Source organism: Poecilia latipinna, unplaced genomic scaffold (genome assembly GCF_001443285.1).
Source record: "Poecilia latipinna isolate Pla-1442-1.1 unplaced genomic scaffold, P_latipinna-1.0 Scaffold2762, whole genome shotgun sequence".
Classification (NCBI taxonomy): domain Eukaryota; kingdom Metazoa; phylum Chordata; class Actinopteri; order Cyprinodontiformes; family Poeciliidae; genus Poecilia; species Poecilia latipinna.
The window spans coordinates 7199-26958 of NW_015115378.1; the positions used below are offsets into that span (position 1 = coordinate 7199).

The 19760-nt window shown below is 37.3% G+C and overlaps 1 protein-coding gene and 1 long non-coding RNA gene across 3 annotated transcripts in view; both read left to right on the plus strand.

Moving 5' to 3' along the window:
* Window positions 1–61: 61 nt before the first annotated feature.
* The window catches only part of rsu1 (Ras suppressor protein 1), a 39507-nt gene continuing 19808 nt past the window's right edge, over window positions 62–19760 (plus strand). The window contains exons 1-8 of one of the 2 annotated variants that reach the window (XM_015021334.1): window positions 62–166; window positions 333–445; window positions 2347–2397; window positions 6899–7019; window positions 8410–8534; window positions 10966–11048; window positions 12531–12645; window positions 15639–15771. In XM_015021334.1, coding sequence (XP_014876820.1) covers window positions 337–445; window positions 2347–2397; window positions 6899–7019; window positions 8410–8534; window positions 10966–11048; window positions 12531–12645; window positions 15639–15771 — 737 coding nt within the window. In that variant the 5' untranslated portion in view covers window positions 62–166; window positions 333–336. Of the gene's footprint in view, window positions 228–332; window positions 446–2346; window positions 2398–6898; window positions 7020–8409; window positions 8535–10965; window positions 11049–12530; window positions 12646–15638; window positions 15772–19760 lie in introns of both variants that reach the window. The other variant, XM_015021335.1, reaches the window with a different exon arrangement.
* Window positions 5464–6502, plus strand: LOC106939062 (uncharacterized). Its single transcript, XR_001422750.1, has 2 exons — window positions 5464–5796; window positions 6238–6502. It is a non-coding gene; the product is annotated as an uncharacterized LOC106939062 (long non-coding RNA).

Sequence of the window (19760 nt, forward strand, 5' to 3'; positions counted from 1 at the left end):
AGAGCGGTCCATGAGGCGTCTATGCTTATATTATGTCTATGGTGTGCACGTCCGGAGTTCTGCTAGACGTAACGTATGCACTTGGACCCCTCTCCGTTTGGTCTGGCGCAGTGAGGAAGAGACATTTCCTAATAAGGAAAGGGTGTGCTTTCGGATACACTTCCGGGTAGGTGGAGAGTTTGATGAAAAGTCTTGCTTTGGAAATACTTCTAAACATTTTTTAAACGGTGAGCCTCATTGCTCCTGTTATTTACCACAGATTTTCCTGGCTTCTTCTCCTGCTTTCATCCTGTGCGGTAATGTCTGTATGCGTTTCGCCTCCATCTTTTCAGAACGATGTCAAAATCTTTGAAGAAGATCGTGGAGGAAAGTCGGGACAGGAGCCTTCCTGAGGTAGAAATGTGCGACAGGGGGATCTCGAACATGCTGGACATACCAGGCCTGTGTAAGCTAAAAACTCTTCTTCATTTGTAAAACTGGAGCAAGAAGGCTGAAAAGTTGAGATCCGTGTTTGTGGATCTGGGGGGTGGGAGAGGGAAATTGTTCCCTGCTCTGCTCTGGTGCAGGACTCCAGATTTCTTCCTATAAAACTCATGCTGTCATAAATGTTGAACTCTGTGGTGTGTAAAGTAGTCTGTAAAAATGTTGAACCTTCTTTTTCAGCTTTTGTTTTTAGGCAAGATTTGATCACAACATCCCAGAGTCTTCCAGAATAGTTCCCATAGGATACCATCTGAGTAAAAGACGGGATTGAACTCTGTCATGCTGTGGCAAGAATTGTGTGCTTTCAAACTGTCACTGATGCAGGCAAGAAAAACAAACAAACAAACAAACAAACAAAACAGCATCAGTTGAATGCAGAGCAGGGCAACTTTATGACCCTCAGTTTCTTTTCAAGGTCACAAATAGTCAACAAATCTGAGAGACTGTCTCTTGGGAGTGTTTTGAACTTGAAAATGTGGCACTGGACAATTGGACAGAAAAAAGAATTAAAATGGGACAACTACTACTTTCTGTGCTCTTTATTACACTTACGATAAACTTTTTAGAAAAATCATGCATAATGCACATGATTTAAAACCTGTCACATGCAGGAGCCCATCTAATTAGCTCAAGTGGAGTCATGATAATGGTTGACACAAAATATATTTTTAAGCAGTTTAGATTGCAATTAAGGACTCTGAATTATCTGCTATAGCGTTTCCAGAAAGATCAATCTAATTGACTGATGTTTTTCTCTGCTCTCTTAAAGCTGTTTTTTTCTAAGCTGCATTCTTAGAAAAGAAATTCTTGATATGTTTGAAGTTGAGCTTTGTGTTCTCTGTTTTGCATTGATAAACTACCTCATGGTAGCAGCAAGTTGGAATAACTCTGTTATGTCACTACCATTTTTTTATTCCTTTCCCAATTAAGTTGGACGTTCACAACAAATGTCTTAAGGCACTCAAGAAAAAAAATAATTTTAGTTCAGTCATGCATACTGAAAATAGTTTAAAAAGTTTCTATCTAACAAGAACCAACAGACTGCACTTAGCCATTGACTTGCAGCATCCACTGCTCCTGGATGAGGACATGGCAACAATTGCTTGTGTTGTGTCGTTGACTTACAACAATCCTTCTTGCCAAGCATTCAGAGTAAGAGGGATTACTCTGAGGAAGAGCAGCGGCTCTTCTCAGAGTAGAGCTGCTGCTCCTTCACGTCAAGAGGAGCCAGTAGAGGTGGCTCAAGTATCTAGTCAGGATGCCTCCCTCTTGAGGTGTTCCAGGCACGTCCCACCAGGAGGAGTCCCAAAGGAAGACCCAGGAAATGCTGGAGGGACTATGTTTCCCGTCTGGCCTGGGAATGCCATGGGATTCCCCTGGAGGAGCTGGAACAAATGGCTGGGGAGAGGGAAGTCTAGGCCTCCTTACTTTGGCTGCTACCCCTGTGACCCGACTCCGGATAAGGGAAGAAAATGGACAGATGGATAAAGAGAATTGGTCCAATAACGGAGCTCTGTGATACTCCACATAAAAAACACCATGAAATACACCACACCCTAGAGTGTGAAATTATGTTCCCATAAGCAAACTGGAATCTGTTGGACAGATAGGATTTAAACCAGCCTAGTGCTTTTCTCTTGATACCTACATGTTCAAACAGTTCTAAGAAAATATTGTGGTCAACTGTGTTAAAATCAGCACAGAGGTCTAGTAAAACCAGAACAGACACAAGTCCATTATTTGAGAATACTCTTTGTAAGTTTGAGCAGTGCTGAATCAGAATTCATAAGTTTTATGAATTCTAAAACTATTCTATAAAACTATTTGTGCATTTTTGACTTTTTTTCTTGTCTGTCATTTCAGTCACTCTGTCTCACATCACTCAGTTGGTCCTCAGTCACAACAAGCTCACAGGTAAGATGGTCCCTTCACCTTACAATTGATACATTAAACTGCAGTATTTAAATAAGCAGTTGTTGCTAGAATGAAGAAAACATATAAACGGCTTTAAAGAATTGCTGCCATTACAACAGTAACAAAGTAAAGATGTGCTGCTTACTTTGTGCACATTTTTGGTATTATTCTTAGATCGGTTAACATCTAAAATGATTACACACTGTTACAATTCTTGCTTATCACATAATAAATCCATCAACTTAACTAAAAAATACCCAGTAATTACATTTTTTTCACACATTCACTAACAGAACAGTCAGAGCAACTAGTGAAACACAGCCAGCTCTACACCCGTATAGACACACTGTGGCTAAAACAATAGCTTTGATACCACAGAGCTCTGTATCTTGTTTACATATCCTAAATAGAAAGATGTTTAGAACTTTTGGATCATATCACATTAGGCATTACCTGTTTTAGGTCAGTTTGGATTACCAGAAATATTGGTTTTTGCTAAATGTCATAATGAGAAGAAATGTTTAAGAGATTTCTTTTGTTTTCTTTAGTACTGCTTAAAATTTAGAAGTTTACATAGATTCAACTATACCTGTCAACTTTCAGGAAGGTATGGGTTTGCACTGATAAACTGACCAAAATTTTCTTTGGTAATTGGACGATAAATACATAAAAACAATCCCATCCACCAATCTTATCCAACTCTGCAAATGTCTGAAAATCAGCCACTGTTTCTTTTTGCTTGCCCTGAGAGAGGACTGACTGACTCGCCCATCAGTTCACATGTGCAGTTAACTGTAGTCCCTCTGCTAATGCCAAGTAAGTGACTTTGTTGCTACATTTGGCATCAATTCAAACAAAATATTGGTATTGGCCAGAATTAGCAGAATTATCTGTGATTGCCTAGAAAGTTGAAACTGTTGTTGCCCTTTTCTGGGTGATGATGATTCACAATATTTGGATTACATACTGGTGGCACACAGTTTTTGTGTGAAGCACTAACTTTTCACTAAGTAAGGTACAAATATTCATGCACATCCTGACATTTGTGACCAAAACTATTGGGGAATTTTAATGCCATAATTTAAGAGCCCACATCTTTAGTCTCACCACAGGACTTCATGTCTTTGTTATCAAAACTTGTGAAAATGTGTGCTCTCAACTTATGGCAGTAAAATTCCCCCATACAAAACATACTTCAGATTTTCAGAGCTTGATTACAACAATTAAGTAATTACTGGCCTAGTTTTCGCAAGTGCAAAATGCCCCTGATACAACTATGCAAAGAAGGATACATAGATACAATGACAAAAAATATGGCTGGTTAAATATTTGGAATATAAAATAATGATGATATTAATAATGGTAGATGAGATGATAAATATCCTTCAGCAATATAAATTTTGAGCAACAGGACTACCTAATAAACCCATCACATTATGGCACGGCACCGTTATTTCTGGTTCCCCTAGATCTATAGCTGGACAATAAATCATTAATGTATATCGCAATAGACATTTGAGCAGTGTAAACAGATAACACGTCTCATTTGCGCTCGTGACTTTTGGCATAATAATGCCGCCATACGTGGGATCGGTCAAGCTGTTCTCTGCTCCAACTGAAGCCAAATGAGTAACTTCAGACTAGCTGAAATGACTACGGTGTGTAATTTACCAGAACACTGATGAATAGGGTTGTGATCCTCCCTGCCAAATTGTGAGGAAGGATTCACAGTTACTTAACTAACTTCTTCATCGTTTGTATACATACATTTCCCTCAGCTTTCAGATCCTACATTTTGAAACTTTGAAACATGCACAAAATGTTATGAGTGGCCAATTTTAATCCAAGCAGTTGCTGGAGCTACTCTTGTTGTTTTGGAGGGTTACCTACCTAATGTTTTGTTATGGGGTTTTTATTTAAAAGATTCTGAGTTGAGCCGAGTGTTATTTTTACACCTATGTTCATTGTTTTACCACAGTTAAAATCAGTGAAAGAACACAACCATGAGTTCTTGGAATTGAAATCGTCCTTATTCTTCCCCAAACTATCTATTTTTATTGAAAACTAAAACATAAACTCGTACAATAAACATTCTTCAGTGAAATCATGTCCCTAGTGTAATGCATAAAGCCTGCACTTCAGTGGGCAGCATCAATTCCCATCGAGGATAACAGCATCCAATGGTTAAATCTAGACAAGAAACATCTTAAGAAAAAAAAGATGGAAATTAACTGCCAAAAATTTGAGAAGAATCAAACATGAAGCTACCAGGAACCCGTTATCTTCTAGTACTGTCATATTCCAGAACTGCAACCTACCTAGAGTTCCAGAAGTACAAGATGCTCAGAGCTCAAAGGCATGATCAAGGTAAGGAAGGCTGAAACTTGACCACCACTGAACAAGACACATTGCTGAAACGTCAAAACTGGACCAAGACAGATTTGAAGACAGATTTTTCAAAGCTTTATGGACAGATGAGATGAGAGTGACTCTTGATTGACCAAATGGATGGACCCGTGGCTCGCTCAGTAATGGGGACAGAGCTCCACTTCACATCAGACGCCAGCAAGGTGAAGGCGGGGTACTGGTATGGGCTGGTATTATTAAAGATGAACTCCCAAACCTACTGCCAGTTTTTAGAAGACACTTTCTTCAAGCAGTGATACAAGAAAAAGTCTGCATCTTTCAAGAAGATCATGATTTTTATGCAGGACAATGCTCCATCACATGCATCACAGTACTCCACTATGTGTCTGGCCAGTAAAGGCCTTAAAGATGAAAGAACAATGAAGTGGTCTCCTTCCTCACCAGACCTAAACCCCATTGAGAACTTGTGGGCCCTTCTTAAACAGTTCACATCTCTGAACAGTGTCTGGGAGGCTGTGGTTGCTGATGCACAAAAAGTTGATCAAGAAACTGACAGACTCCACGAGTCTGTCAGTTTATATAACTGTTACTGAAAAGAATGTAAAGGTGAAGGTAATTTTATTTACATAGCACATTTTCAGCAACAAGGCAATACAAAGTGCTTTACATGAATTAAAAGGAAATACAAACAAAATAACAAATCAAAAGAAAGAGAAAAAGAATCTAATGTTGATCTAAAGTATGTAAACTAGATACTCATGTTCAGGGTAGCTAGATAATATACGTACGTATCCTCTGGTCTAATTCCTTTACTGGTTTGGAGGAATAGGAGTCTAAAAAGTAGTTGCTAAGGTAGTGATAGAAGGGTGGCTATATTGGTCACTGATTTAATTTTTAAATGTCAGAAATGTTTTTTTTGTCAATTTTGAGTTGTATATTTATTATTTTCACTTTAACAGATGACAAACAAGTGAGATGGGAAAAGATTTAATTTGAATTCAGTTATATATTAATCCTGCACGCATTGATACTGTGCTAAAAAAGCTAAAATCTCACTTTTACTTTCTTAAATATTCAGGTTTGAGAGGTTATTAATATTTGGATTGACTAAGAGTGCTGTAGATGTTCAACAATAAAATTAATCCTCAAAACTACAAATTGAGTAATAATTGTGCACACAGTGTATGTTCTCCTTTTTTCTGTACAATGTAACAAAATGTAGATTCTTACCATGCACTGTGAAAATGAATACAAGTAAATATTTACAAAAAAGGTTCCAAACATGTATGAAAGGATCAAAGCAACACTCCAGCTGTCTTTTTGATGGGCAAATAAAATTGAATACAAACCTGAAAAAAGTTGATATTACATAATACCACTGCCCTCACCTTAAAGACATCTGACAAATAAGTCAGGTTGTAAGAAATTTTCAAAGGCTTTAAGTTGTCTAAAGTATGAAGGAACTGCGGTTAGGTGGTGTTAAGTAAGGCCTTTGGATGCTTTTCTAAGGTTTTGTTGCAAACCAAGCATGATGAGTAGCTTACACAGGCTGTCTCTAAGTATTTGTTTACTGAATCCATTAACTTTTTCTAGTTTAGTCCTACAATACTAATAGTTGGTCATAATAAACGTCTCTAAAATTTGTTTTGCTCCTGGTTTCCAGGTGCTGCTGATCAGAGATCAGCTGACCAGGAAAGTGAATCGTTCACAAGCGCCATTAGTTATTTCAAACAGTGTTTAAAAAACTAAGGTGGTGTTGTTAGATCATCTGTCTTCAGAAATACTGGGCTAAATAATATTTCTGTGGTTAAATTGATCATCTTCACAAAAACTGTCAGCATAAAACTAAAGCAGAATCAAACAATAACTGGATAAAACATTTAGAATCACATTCCGGTTCTTTCCTGAAACAGTTGAGAACTGGGTCTAGCAGCAGTCCTGCCTGGAGCCTCTTTGGTGGAAAACCTCTATTGAAATTCCTTAGGTTGGCACTCCTAAGATTACCTCTAGATGTGTGTTATTGTACACAAATGTTTTTAAAGCATATTAATTTCACAGATTCACGTCTGTACTGCTGCAGCGATATAAAGTTCTGAAAGTACTTTAATTGGGGTCTATAAAATTTCTCTTCCAGCTGTGCCTCCTAACATCTCAGAACTGAAGAATCTGGAAGTTCTGAACTTGTTCAACAACCAGATTGAAGAGCTCCCGACTCAGATCAGCAGTCTTCAGAAGCTGAAACACCTCAATCTTGGGTATGTGACATTTTAGGGTTTTCATGTTTGAGGCGTTTCATCAGGACTGCATTTTCCTTAATGATGCAATTTGTGGTTAAAACTAGGACAATTTCATGTGTAGTAACATGTAAAACATGTGCTTCATAAAAAAACCCAGCAACCTGGATTTTTATGGTGTGGTAGGTTAGTACAAAGATGAGCATTAAAAAAAATCCCCTATTTAGTTGACAAATTTAAACAAACATTGATATGTCGACAATCTGTCAATGCTTCCCCCCTCCTAAAAAAAACAGTCTTTATCTCGTATAATATAACATCTCATTCCACATAGCAGAATATTTCTTACTGATGGTATTACAAATACTAATGACAGCATAAGAATATTAAAATACAATTATCAAAGACAACAATACTATTGCTGCTGTAAAATCGCAAGAGTTATTGTGGCAGAGACCAGGAGTATGATTTGATAGAGAATTCAAGTTTTATTGTCTCTACTACAGTTTTTTACTCTTCCCGCCCACAAAAAAAGAAAGGTGGGTGATTTTATTTGATTGAACAAAATATCAACAACTACTGTATTTTCACTTCAAAGCAGTAAAGAATATTTAATGAAATATCCTTTTGTTAAATTGTCTGTGCCTTGCATCCAAGCACCTGGACCTGCTGACCAGCTGACGGCGTCCATCAGTCCTCAGTCTGCCAGATAATTACAGCATGGACTAACTTTTTATTTACAGTACTTGGCTAAATTAGGATCTGGAAACCAGAAGACCAAATATGCAAAAATCTACCTGCAGATTTTAATGGCTTCCCTGACACTGCAGTCATCCTGAACTGGTCTTCCTTTCATCCAGAGTTACGAGTTTTCATCACCAGTAAAGGCAAAGAAGTCAGATGTCTGAGTACACTGCTAGGAAGTGTATTAATAATCACTGTTCATTTTGTTATACTGTTTGTACTTACAATAAAATTGAATCTCTTTAATAATAATCTGCATTTTACAAACCTGTTCTCCCTTATCTCAGTGTTTATGTTACATGAAGTATTTGCATATGGACCTGGCCTTCAAGTAAGATATTAAAATACAACACTTTCAAGTAATTCCAGTAAAGAAATATGAATATTAAGTAATATGCAGTTAGTCATAAAATTCAATATACTGAATGTATACTTAGTTGACAGCTCCTGTTCTCAAACCGAAAACCCTGAGTAGGTGTACTCAGAGTAACTGTCTTCTACTCCGAATTTGTCTATCTCACTTTCTGAAACAGGACTTTAGAGTTTATGATTTTGAACTTCACAATATGCTAGTTTTCTGACATGTTAATGAATGAATCAGTGAATGTTTTGCTTTAAATTGAAATTCTAGACAAGTGGGAAACTGGCTGTGTTTCTGTGAACACAGGATGAATCGTCTCAGTGGCTTGCCCAGAGGATTTGGATCTCTTCCTGCTCTCGAGGTGTTGGACTTAACCTACAACAACTTGAACCAGAACTCTGGTTCTCTGCCTGGAAACTTCTTCTATCTAAGTGAGCATTTGGCAAACAACACTGAACACACCATGTTTATTTGTGAGTAAGGTGCCTGCAGGTTACAGGCTACAGAGGGACATGCCATTGTTTCAGTAAAGACATGGCTCACATGTACACACTCACATGAACATGAAACCGGTATTTTGTTTTCAAAATTGATTGTTTCTGGTCTCCCAAAATGCCAGATCTGTGTGGACACACAGCCTAGACAAAAAACCTTTTTGGATGCACCTAATGTCATGGATGTGTGGACTGGGTCTTAGGCTATGTTCACACAGGAGGCAAATGCCACCCAAATCTGTTTTTTTATTGACTTACTTTTTGCCTATATGCAACCTTTCTTATGGCAGTTTGAATGAGCAAATTCTGATCTTTTCAGGCATCCAGCCTTAATTAATTGCGTTAACAGTTTGTTGCTGTTTGACGTCTACATTTTTCAAGCAGGTTGGTTTGGGGTCATAAATCATTTGCAAAGACAACTACAAAGTATGAACAACTACAAAACAAATGCAAAAAACAATCAGATTTCAGCAAAAAATCGGAATTAAGCATCAAGAGCTGCTTTGTGAACATAGCCTTTGTCTGCTTCGACATGACTGAGTGATGTCTGTACCATAGAGGTTCAGTCAGAGTATACGTAAATACTTCTCTGATATAAAGCATATGATCCAGTAAGACATAATTGGTCTAAATAGATACTTCATTGTTGCACTTCTTTATCAGTTTAGATTGTCTGGGTTAGGCAATTGTAAGAGAAGTAATTATGGTGGCGACATCCCAGGAAGGGAACGTAAAACATGGACACAAAATGCACTTTATGTGGTTCTGTTTTGAAATGCAACCAATCAGCATCATTCTGTCGGCTGAACAGCATCAACTTCTCAGCCAAAAATGACTGATGTGAGGTGATGAAAGAAAAGTGCAAGGCATGATGGGAAAAAACATTATGCCATTAAGCACAGCTGATGGTGAGGGCCTTTGTGAGTATTTGTCTTCATGGAGCCAAGTTTTAACATTCTTCAGCAGACGGCTAAGTCTGCAGACCTCTTCACAGACAGGACTTCTGTATGAACATCTGTTACGTTTTTCACAAATTTGATTCTTTTAATCTTTTATCTTCCTATTTAGCAACTTAAGAGATTCCATCGATGGATCCATCCATACATTATCTTATCTCTAGAAGAGTTGTGAGGGTTGTTTGTTCCTATCTCCAGCTGTTATCAATTAATCACTAGTCGATCGATAAGAGCAATCAACTTTACATTAATTCATTTATCAATCATTTCCAGCCCTACTTTGGATCTAAATTACCAAGTCTGGGCAGCCCCTGATTATCAGGAATATAATACATAGATAAAAAGCTCAGACTCTGTTAATGTTTATATATACCTGCCTGATGAGGGTTGATTTTAAAATAATGCATGAAGGCATAAGTCTAGCACTTAAAGACATCACAGGTCAGTACGAATTGTAAATGTTGAGAAACCAGGGTTCTTTATAAGAGCAGTATTTTATGTTTTCCAGGCACCATAGTGCCATTCGATAACACTATCAAGTAACTATTACCTTCAGTTGTTATAGAAATGCTATAAGTTTATCAGAATCAGAATCATGTTTATTGCCATTGCCAGTAAACATCACAAGCTATGTTATGTTATGAAATATGGTGTTTTTTGTTTTGTTTTCACTGCATGGATATTCTCAGCGGTCCAGCTGCACTAATCTGTCCCACGCAGACATCTTCTGTCCACACGATATGTGGAACATGCAGCAGTCAAAATAATCTGGGAACTTTTTCTGGGCGTTAGTCCCAGAGCATCCAGATGTAACAGTGATGCCATGATGATCCACTTATTATTAGTTTTTCTTTCTGCTCAAAATTGGCATTGCTGGATGATATTTGTCAATTATTTTACCATTATCATGATTATTATATTTTTAATCTTTCAAATATTTGACCAACCATGTTTTCTGTCATTGTATCTATGCTTCTTTCTTCTAGTTGTGTCAGATGCATTTTGCACATGGAAAAACGGCTCTAATAGGAGAACACCGGCCTTCACAGAGCAGAGACCAGTGAACATTATGACAATAATTCAGTATTTCATCATATCTAGTTGTAGTATTGTTTTATATACAGTAGATGGCAGCATATAATATATAATTCATTTATACTATTTCTTCACATGAAAATGCATGTAATTTGTTGTTATGCTGATACAGCTGTTATTTAAAAAACTGGCTAACGGGGGATTTTCATTCACAAAGTTTATTTTAAACTATTGAGAAAATACTCAACATTTCATTTAAAATTACAAGGAGCATTCCAGATTTTGTTGGAATGAGGCATCATGTTCATTTGGAATAAGTGTGAAAATTATATAATTGTATAAATAAGATATACAACCATCTTATTTCTGTTTTCTAGCCACTCTTAGAGCGCTGTATTTGAGCGACAACGACTTTGAATTACTTCCTCCTGACATTGGGAAGCTGACAAAGCTGCAAATCGTAAGTTCACCCCAGTAGCACCAACACAACTTGGACTGATGAGGTTTTTACTGTCGGGAACAAAATGAATGTAAATACACAAGTGTGATGAATAATCATTCATTAATCATTCACAGAAAGTGTTTTATATTTGTGAAGGTTGTGAGGCTAATCCAGGTTGCCTACAACGTGGATTAGCTGAAACACTGACAGAGCAAGATGCCAGGTTGTTTTGGTGGCAGATCTTTATCTGAACATTACAGTGACAGACCTTGCATTGCTTGGGGAACTTCTCATAATCTTAAGGATTCCTTTTATTCAATTCAGTTTGTTTTTATTGTGCCATTTTACAACAAATTTAGATTGAGGCACTTTGCAAAAAAATCATTTCAATTCAACCATACATACATTCCAGGTGATCCTAATTAGTGAAGTATGATCAGTTCATTATAATTAGCCTAAAATGTTTCTAAGGAAACTCAACACATTGCATTGAGTCATTGACTTGCAGCATCGCTCCTCCTGACGGAGCACGCCACAACAGCAGGACATTGATTGAATTCAGTGAATTTCCAACTGATACACCTACAAACAAGCAGAGAGGAAGCCGGTTTGGCAGAGACTGTATTGCTGTGACATTGCACTGCTGAAATGCCTACAACCTGGATTAGCTTTTTAAAATAGACTTTCATAACATGATAAACATCAACAAGCAAACATTTGAAATGTAAATATTAATTTTAAATGTTACTTATTTTTGTTCTTTTGGCTTTAAGCACTTTGTGGGTTGAATCACAGTGCTTTACTTAGTATTATTTTTGAGGTTTTCTTAGTATTATGTTTTTGCTGTTGGAGTGAAATTAATTTATGTAAACTTAAATAAGTGAAATGCCTTGACACACTGATGGATAAAGATAACTGCTTGGTCATTTGAGTGGAATATAGCTGCTAAACAATCTGTGTAGATGTTTCAATCCTTTTTCAAGTTGGTAAACTGCACAAATTAAAGGACAACTTGACAGTAACAAAGCAGACAACTGAGGGGAAAAGTGCTTGAATCTTCATATTCACGCCTTCCTGTTCACCTTGTCTGTGACTTTGCTGAATCAGATAAAGAACAGCTGCACCACCAGCCAAGATTTCAGTAAAATTGACTAATTGAAAATTGAAAAAATGCTCACTGGGGACAGTCTGATTTTTACAAGTTCCTCCCTAATTCAGTTCAATTTAGTTTGTTTAGTGAGGAGGCAAGGTGCAATGAATATCATTGAGGAGGGTGGGGCACCTACCCAATTTACCAATGGGGACACACTGACTTTATAGGGTTGATTTTTAAAAAGGTAATTTGTACAAATAAATCTGTTCATTACGTTGAGCCTGAAGTTGAGAAATATGTGACTGTCCGTCTGTGAATGTCTGATTTAAATTTATAGGAGCTAAAACATTTGAGAAATTGTGTGATGCTAACGTATTTTTATCCTTATCTTTTCTTTGTGTGCCCAGCTGAGTCTCCGAGATAATGATCTGGTCTCGTTACCGAGGGAGATTGGTGACTTGGCTCAACTCAAAGAGCTTCACATCCAGGGCAACAGACTGACTGTTCTGCCTCCTGAACTTGGTACTCAAAAACATTTAGCCACATGCACATCAATACCTCACCCTAGTGTTGGCAACACTACATAAAAAAGTATTTTAGCAACTGGGGATTTTCTTTGTTGATTTTTTCAATTTATCATCATAACATGGCAAACTATGCAGAAAGGCTTTACTCCACTTCTATGCATAATTTACTGTTATCCAAATTTCTTAGCATTTTTGCTGTTAAGTGCCAAAATCTTTTGAAGACACACTGGTTTCTAGTAAATATTGCAATGTGTTTGTTGTACTGGACGCATACATTGATCACTCTCTGTCAAGATATTTCATTCTTTCCTGCATACCTTCATGCTTACATGGTTTGAACAGAAGAAACCTTTTTTCTTTTTTTTTCTGTTACACCAACAAATTCAAGCTAACTACACTCTCTATACTAGATTCTAGATTTCTTATCATAACAGAACTGTGCTAGTAGAACGTTGCATTTAAAGTGCTCTAGACCACAGCCACATTCACCCAGACACACAGAATTACAACTTGTTGAAAAACTACCTAGATTAACAAAAACATCTCAGACTGCAATAGATCTTCTGTTCTCAAGTAAGACTGAAATAATTGCCAAGGCATTTAATTTTTTTGATTGGTTTGTCAAATCATAATAGCATTCTATTTTCAAGAAAGCTAATAGAACAGAGGTACACAAAGCTATACAGGGACTCTACTTTGTATGATGTCAAACCAAACTTTATATCTAAGAGCCACAGTAAAGTCCTGAAAATAGCAGACTGGGACAAAATGCTAACCTCCACAAATGTAGACGTCAATTGTGAGTTATCAATAAACTTAGAGGTGATGTCCTCCTTTGCCCGTAGGGGGAGACATTGACCTATAAAGAGGAACAAACCACCATGGTTAGATGAAAACTGAATAAACTTGTTAAAATCTCAAGACTCGTTCAAGTAATACTTAAAATCTAGCCTATCTATTGATTAAGATTTACTCAAGAATAAAATGGGGTTACACAGACCATAAGAAAAGCCAAAGCAAACTTTTTTTTTTAATCTTTATTATGGAGAATGTGAATGACAATGGGGAAAGAGTGGACCACTGGATGAAGGATGCAAAGATCTGTCAGCCCAGATCGCAAAATATGAGTGAATCAATGTTGAAACAATGTCAGGCTTCAACATGGATTCAGTGTTTCTGCCTGACAGTGAAACGATATTGAAAGTGGTCGGTGTTGAATCAACATTAGGGTTTCAACATAACTGGCACTATATCAATGTTGATTCAACCATCATCTGAATGTGGATCTACACATTTGTGTTTTTATATTGAATCAAAGTTAAGGAACAAATATTGATTCATGTACATGTTTTGGTCTGATAGTTCTACATCATAACATACCATTACAAGTTTCTTCACTGGTGTTAAACATGCAATTTTGTTGGTAGGCTATTATGTCGTTCAAAATTATCTTACATTGCCGTATTTCCAAAAATGTGTCTACACACAAACAAAATGGCATTAATATTACATTTTATTTATGAAAACAGGCATAGATCTCTAAACATATTTCACTCCTTTTTGACTGTCTGTTTTCCATGGAAGAACAGTGTCCATGAGATTAAGCCTTGTACTGTATGAACTTGTGGACTGAGTCCTGAGGAGCTTCTATCGCTGTGTGGTGGAGAGCGTTCTCTCCACCTGCATCACCGTGTGGCACAGCAGCTGCACTGCCGCTGAGAGGACGGCTCTGCAGTGGGTGGTTAAAGCTCCACAGAGGATTGTGGGGAGCAGCCTTTCCTCCACCTCGGACCTCTACACATCACGATGCAGGAGGAGGATGCTCCAAATCGTGAAGGACTCCACCCATCCTGCACACAGTCTGCTCCAGCTCCTTCCTTCAGGCAGAAGGCTGAGGAGCATCCAGAACAAGACCACCGGGCTGAGAAACGGTTTCTTCCCTTCAGCCATCAGATTCTTGAACTCAAGCTGCACTTAATTCAGCTTCATGTTACTTTTAAAATTTTAATATTTACACACTTGAGTCCAAATTTTGTACCACAAACAAGCAAAGCTGAGCTGGAATGCCAATAAAAAAAAATCCTTGAAATATCTTCAGACCATCAGTTGCATCCACCAAATATTTTCTGTCTTTGGTTTTTTAAAAAGGTGATGGAAAAATCTGACAGCCATCCATCATTTTGACATTGCACACACCTGAGCATTGGTGCAAACGTGCAGACAGTTTCAACCTTAATTGCATTCTGACTTGTATAGTATCTGATAAAATAGGAAAAATTGCAGATAAAAAGTTCAGTGTATTCAGTTTGAAAATGCCACGATGTGGATTATCTGTTCAACTGAAACGGAATGAAAATGAATTGCAATTAAATGTAGATATCATTTTTAAAATCCATGAGTAAAAACAGATTGACAGGATTTTTTTGGGCACTGTTAGTCAAAATGACAGACAATGGAAAAAGTGTAGGCTGATCTCTACTCCAAACTATGGACATTTTTGCCATGTAACTTCTCCCTACGACTTCAGGGTTGAAATTCTTTGGGAAATCGCCAAAAAAATCCAAGAGTTCTGATGAGGTATGTAAACTCATAAGCAGAACTGTATGTCCTCATATGCCTCACCCCAAAAATATCAGAATGGATAAATTTGAATCTTGACTAGAGGAATATTGGTGATGTTCAATTGGTGCAGATCAGATGTATGTCAGAATTTGTTTCTAACAAAAGGCAATCAGATGATTTGGTAATTAGCTGGGATACTATACTCTCCAGTGTAAACCTGAAGTTCGCAGAACTATTTTACACCAACCTGTTTTACATTTTCTGCTACAGCTTAAAGTTGAATGGGTTCAGATGTTATGAGGTACATGCACTTGTAAAAAAAAATGAAACAAAAACACAACTTTCAGGCACAACAATCCATAAAGATAAGGAGCAGTACAATCGGAGTGTTATTGTATTGTTATGTTTGTGTCTTTATGTCTTCAGGTAACCTGGATTTAACTGGGCCTAAGCAGGTCTTCAAAGCAGAGAACAATCCATGGGTCACTCCCATCGCAGACCAGTTCCAACTTGGTGTTTCCCATGTTTTTGAATATGTTCGTTCAGAGACCTATAAGTAGTAAGTACAAAAATACACATATATTTGTTTTTTGGTTTCTTGCTCTCGCCTGAACTATTTCTAGATTCTTATTGTCCTAACTTGGTCTTGACACACTGTCTGGGCTTTAGGCTAGAAACTATAAATGCCTCTGCAGAGTTTTTTCATTTACATTAAATTCTACAGATAAACAGCAATAAGTTAATGTATAAAAAAACGGATAACAGGGTTGCTAGACCCTTGTTAACACATCTCTTTGTAAATATACTGAAGGCCATATGGTTTAAGTTTCCAGGTGTGAATATTTTATTCTAGACATGTAAGTGTTGAAAGGCAGAGCAGCTCAGAAGGATGCTATTAATTCCTTGTTCCAAGCAGCACAAAAAGCTACAGAAGATTTCAAATTGTTGCCCAGAGGCATTGTGTGGAACTGATCCCTTCATTGTGTGACTGTGGAAGACCAGTCCTTGTTTCAGCTGTGTTTGCTGCCACTTTATGCTTGCATATTTTTCTGAACCTTTCTCCCTTTACATCATGAACAGCATGCAGCAATACTATATTTCATTTAAAGTAGGTCATATGACAGTAGCATAGCAATCATAACTTGGATTGTAATATCCCTTATCAGAGACATGACTTATTTTATTTTCTTTCTAACACATCTGTGCAATTCAAGCCTAAATGAAGCTGATGAATCTGGTTGCCTTCACGTGTCAAGGCTATTGTGCTTTACAAAACTCGATATCTTTATCAATTCAAACTTACATCTAAGCAGGCTGGCCACATTGCTTGAATTAGGATCTGTGTCTGTAAGACCTTCAAACATTTGGATTGTGTATGGATGGGTGGATGTGTGTGGATTTATTACCTGGAGGTGTAAAGTTATTGATGGTGAGAATGGTAGAAAGCCTGCAACGTTTGCTCTTGGACTGTTTCTAGAAGCAGGAAAAATCCAAATGGAAGGACAGAAACATGCAAAAAGTGAATTCAATATAATACTGGACCTTTAAATGTATGGACCACATCCAACTCGCAACTCAGCATATTTGAAAGATCAGCAAATAGTGATTAGACTGATAGATTTTTTTTCCATTCATAGCTGCCTCCTTTCCTGTTTAATGATTCATGACATATTTACTATATGATTCTGGCTTCAAACTTTCTTGCAGAGAGAGAACATAGCATTAAAAGGATAATTTAATATTGTGCTCAAGTAATGTTTTATATCACAATTAAGTAACCGTTACCTTCGGTTATAAAAATGCTGTAAATATAACTTGAAAGAAATTTACAAACACACCTTACATGGCAACTGGATCTACTGGTAGATTTTAGATTCCACCTTCTGCTCAATTTTTTAAATCTCACTATCAATTCACATAAACTCACATGAGATAATAAATACCTTTTTCTGTAATGTTATCTTTCATTAGTAAATAATTGTCCAACTAAATTAGATGAGACCAATTTGATAAATTTGAAACAGAATGTCAGAAACCTACATCATACCTGTCAACATCTGCTGAAGGTAATGATGAAGGACCTGTGGAGTCCAGGAACATGACCACCAGAAAAAACTAAATTAACTCAAAACAAGGATGTATTTTAAGTGCAGCTTGAATGTAATTCTTTCTCTGTTTCAGCTGTTTCTCCATGGGACCAATAACTCTTCTCTCAAACATAATCTCTGAAAGCAGCTCCTCTCTCTCATCTCTGTGGCTCTCACAGCACAGGAAGAACTCTGAAATGATTTTACTGTTCACAAAACAATGTAGCAAAGCATCATTTTACATGATGCAGCATTAAACTGCTATAAACAAATAAAAAACAAAAGCATCAAAGACATGAGAAATCATCCCATGCCTGTTCCATCCTATTTGAATTTTAGCCGACAGCCATAATAAAAACATTTAGAACTCATTAAGTCAGTTAATTTTTTAACAATTAGATTAAACATGTTTATCATTTTACTGCCCTAGCCCAAGAAATGGAAAATAAAATGTATCATATCTGTCAGTTGTCCTCTAAAAAACTTTGCTGCTACTTATATGCATGTTTAGTGGAGTAGGTTTCCCTCAGTTGCTGTTGAATACTCGGAGACTACATGACCTGCTTTCTGCTGCAAAAGAGTTGGATCATTTCTTGCATCTTAATTGGTTGTTGGCAGGAGGGGCTTCCACAAGGCAATATTCCTGCAAGAACCACAACAGCCTGCATATTTATACTTCAAGTTTACAAAGTTAAGCTCAGGGATGAATAAAGTGCTAGAGCAGCGTTTCTCAACCTTTTTCGGGCCAGCGACCCCCTAGCCTTTATCCAGGTCCCTCACCACCAGGGGCGCGGTAAAGGGGGAAAAAGTGATGACAATTCTAGGGGTCCTGACCAGCAGGGGGCCCTCCACAATTTAATTATTTGTATTTTGTTCATAGAAATAAAATTTTAAAAAATCAGGATCCTGTCAAATACAAAATTAATCATATTGTATTTTCAAAGATTGTTTTTAACAGTAAAAATTTAATGTTACCCCCTCCCAGACCAAAAAACACACATCCGTTTTTGCCCTGGATCTGCATGAAATGGTTCGTTCCTGCTTGGAGCGCTTCTCGGTGACGTATGCAGTTACAGTCAGTAGAAGCTGCAGCTGAATACAGCGGTGACTGTGGCAGTTACTATGCTGCTAAGAAAAGTTATAAAATCAGGTTTTCAAAAACAAAATAGAGAGGAGAGAGAGAAAAAGGTAAGAGTGTTAATTTATAACCCAGTTTTTCTCCAAGAGAGGTGGGTAGACTGTGAGATTATCAACCATTTAGCATAGTTAGCTTAGCTACAGACTACTGTTTGCCTCCATTTCACTAGCATTTAATGAATTAAGGAAAGAAATTACCAACATATTCATATTTTTAACTTGTCCCTTGTTCCTTTTACCACTTAACAACAGATGAGTCAGTCAGCAGAAGCTCTAACCCACGTCCCTCCTGACATGTCCTCTCCTGAGTGAAATTAAAGCTGCAACTTTTTTTATAAATATTTTTTTTCACATATTTGTTAAAACTGTCATTATGTTGTGACAGTATGGTATGAGAGGTAATCTGTGAAAAATCTATTTACTCTGCCTTCTCCCAGTGCTAGAAACAACCAGTCAGTGGCAGGAGAGTTTTAGTGCTGTCAATCACAATCTCATGTGGTGCTGCTCATCCTGCTGCTCATCCTTCCTCCTCCTCGATTTGTGCCGTGCCGCAACTAGCATAGCACAGAGCTGCGCAGATTCAAACAGTGAATGCTCAGTCTAGTTAGCATAGCTACCAATGATGGCAGATAAATGGTTTAATGATAAGTTGTTTCTCCCTCATTAGCACATTTAGCAGTGAGTGAATGAGGCTAATTGACAGCGCTAAGAGCGTCCTGCTAGTTCTGATTGGTTGTTTTGGTCAGAACGGTTCATTACTATAACCAGTAATAATAATTCAGGAAGGAGATGGAGGAGATTGATTGTTTTCACAGATTATCTGTCTCATGACAAACTGCTACATCATGACAGCTTTAACAAATATGGAGAAAACATATTTTTTTATTAAAGTTACACACTGCAGCTTGAATAAAATGCAACTACATAGCATTTTTGAGAAGTCTGGATTACTTTATGTATACTTTGCACGTTGCTTTTGACTGTTGCTCATGGGGAGACATTTCAGTATCTAAAACTAATAGAAAAAATTAAGCAACCTACTTGCATACTGGATGTGGACTGTTGGATGTTAAATTCATGAGCAGTAAATATTGTGCTAATTATCAGTATTGAACCACAGAAAGCAAGACAGATGCAGGCCTTTAAAATTGTGACGCTTTTTATGGGTCAAATAGACTCAAAAAATTGTAACAGCAGCTGCAGGGGGCCAATCTAATTTTTTGTCAGGGGGCTCAAGATTTCTGGCGGCGCCCCTGATCACCACCCCCCACTTTTGTTTTTCAGTGGAAAAAAAAAAATTCCAGATCCCTTTATTTCCATACAA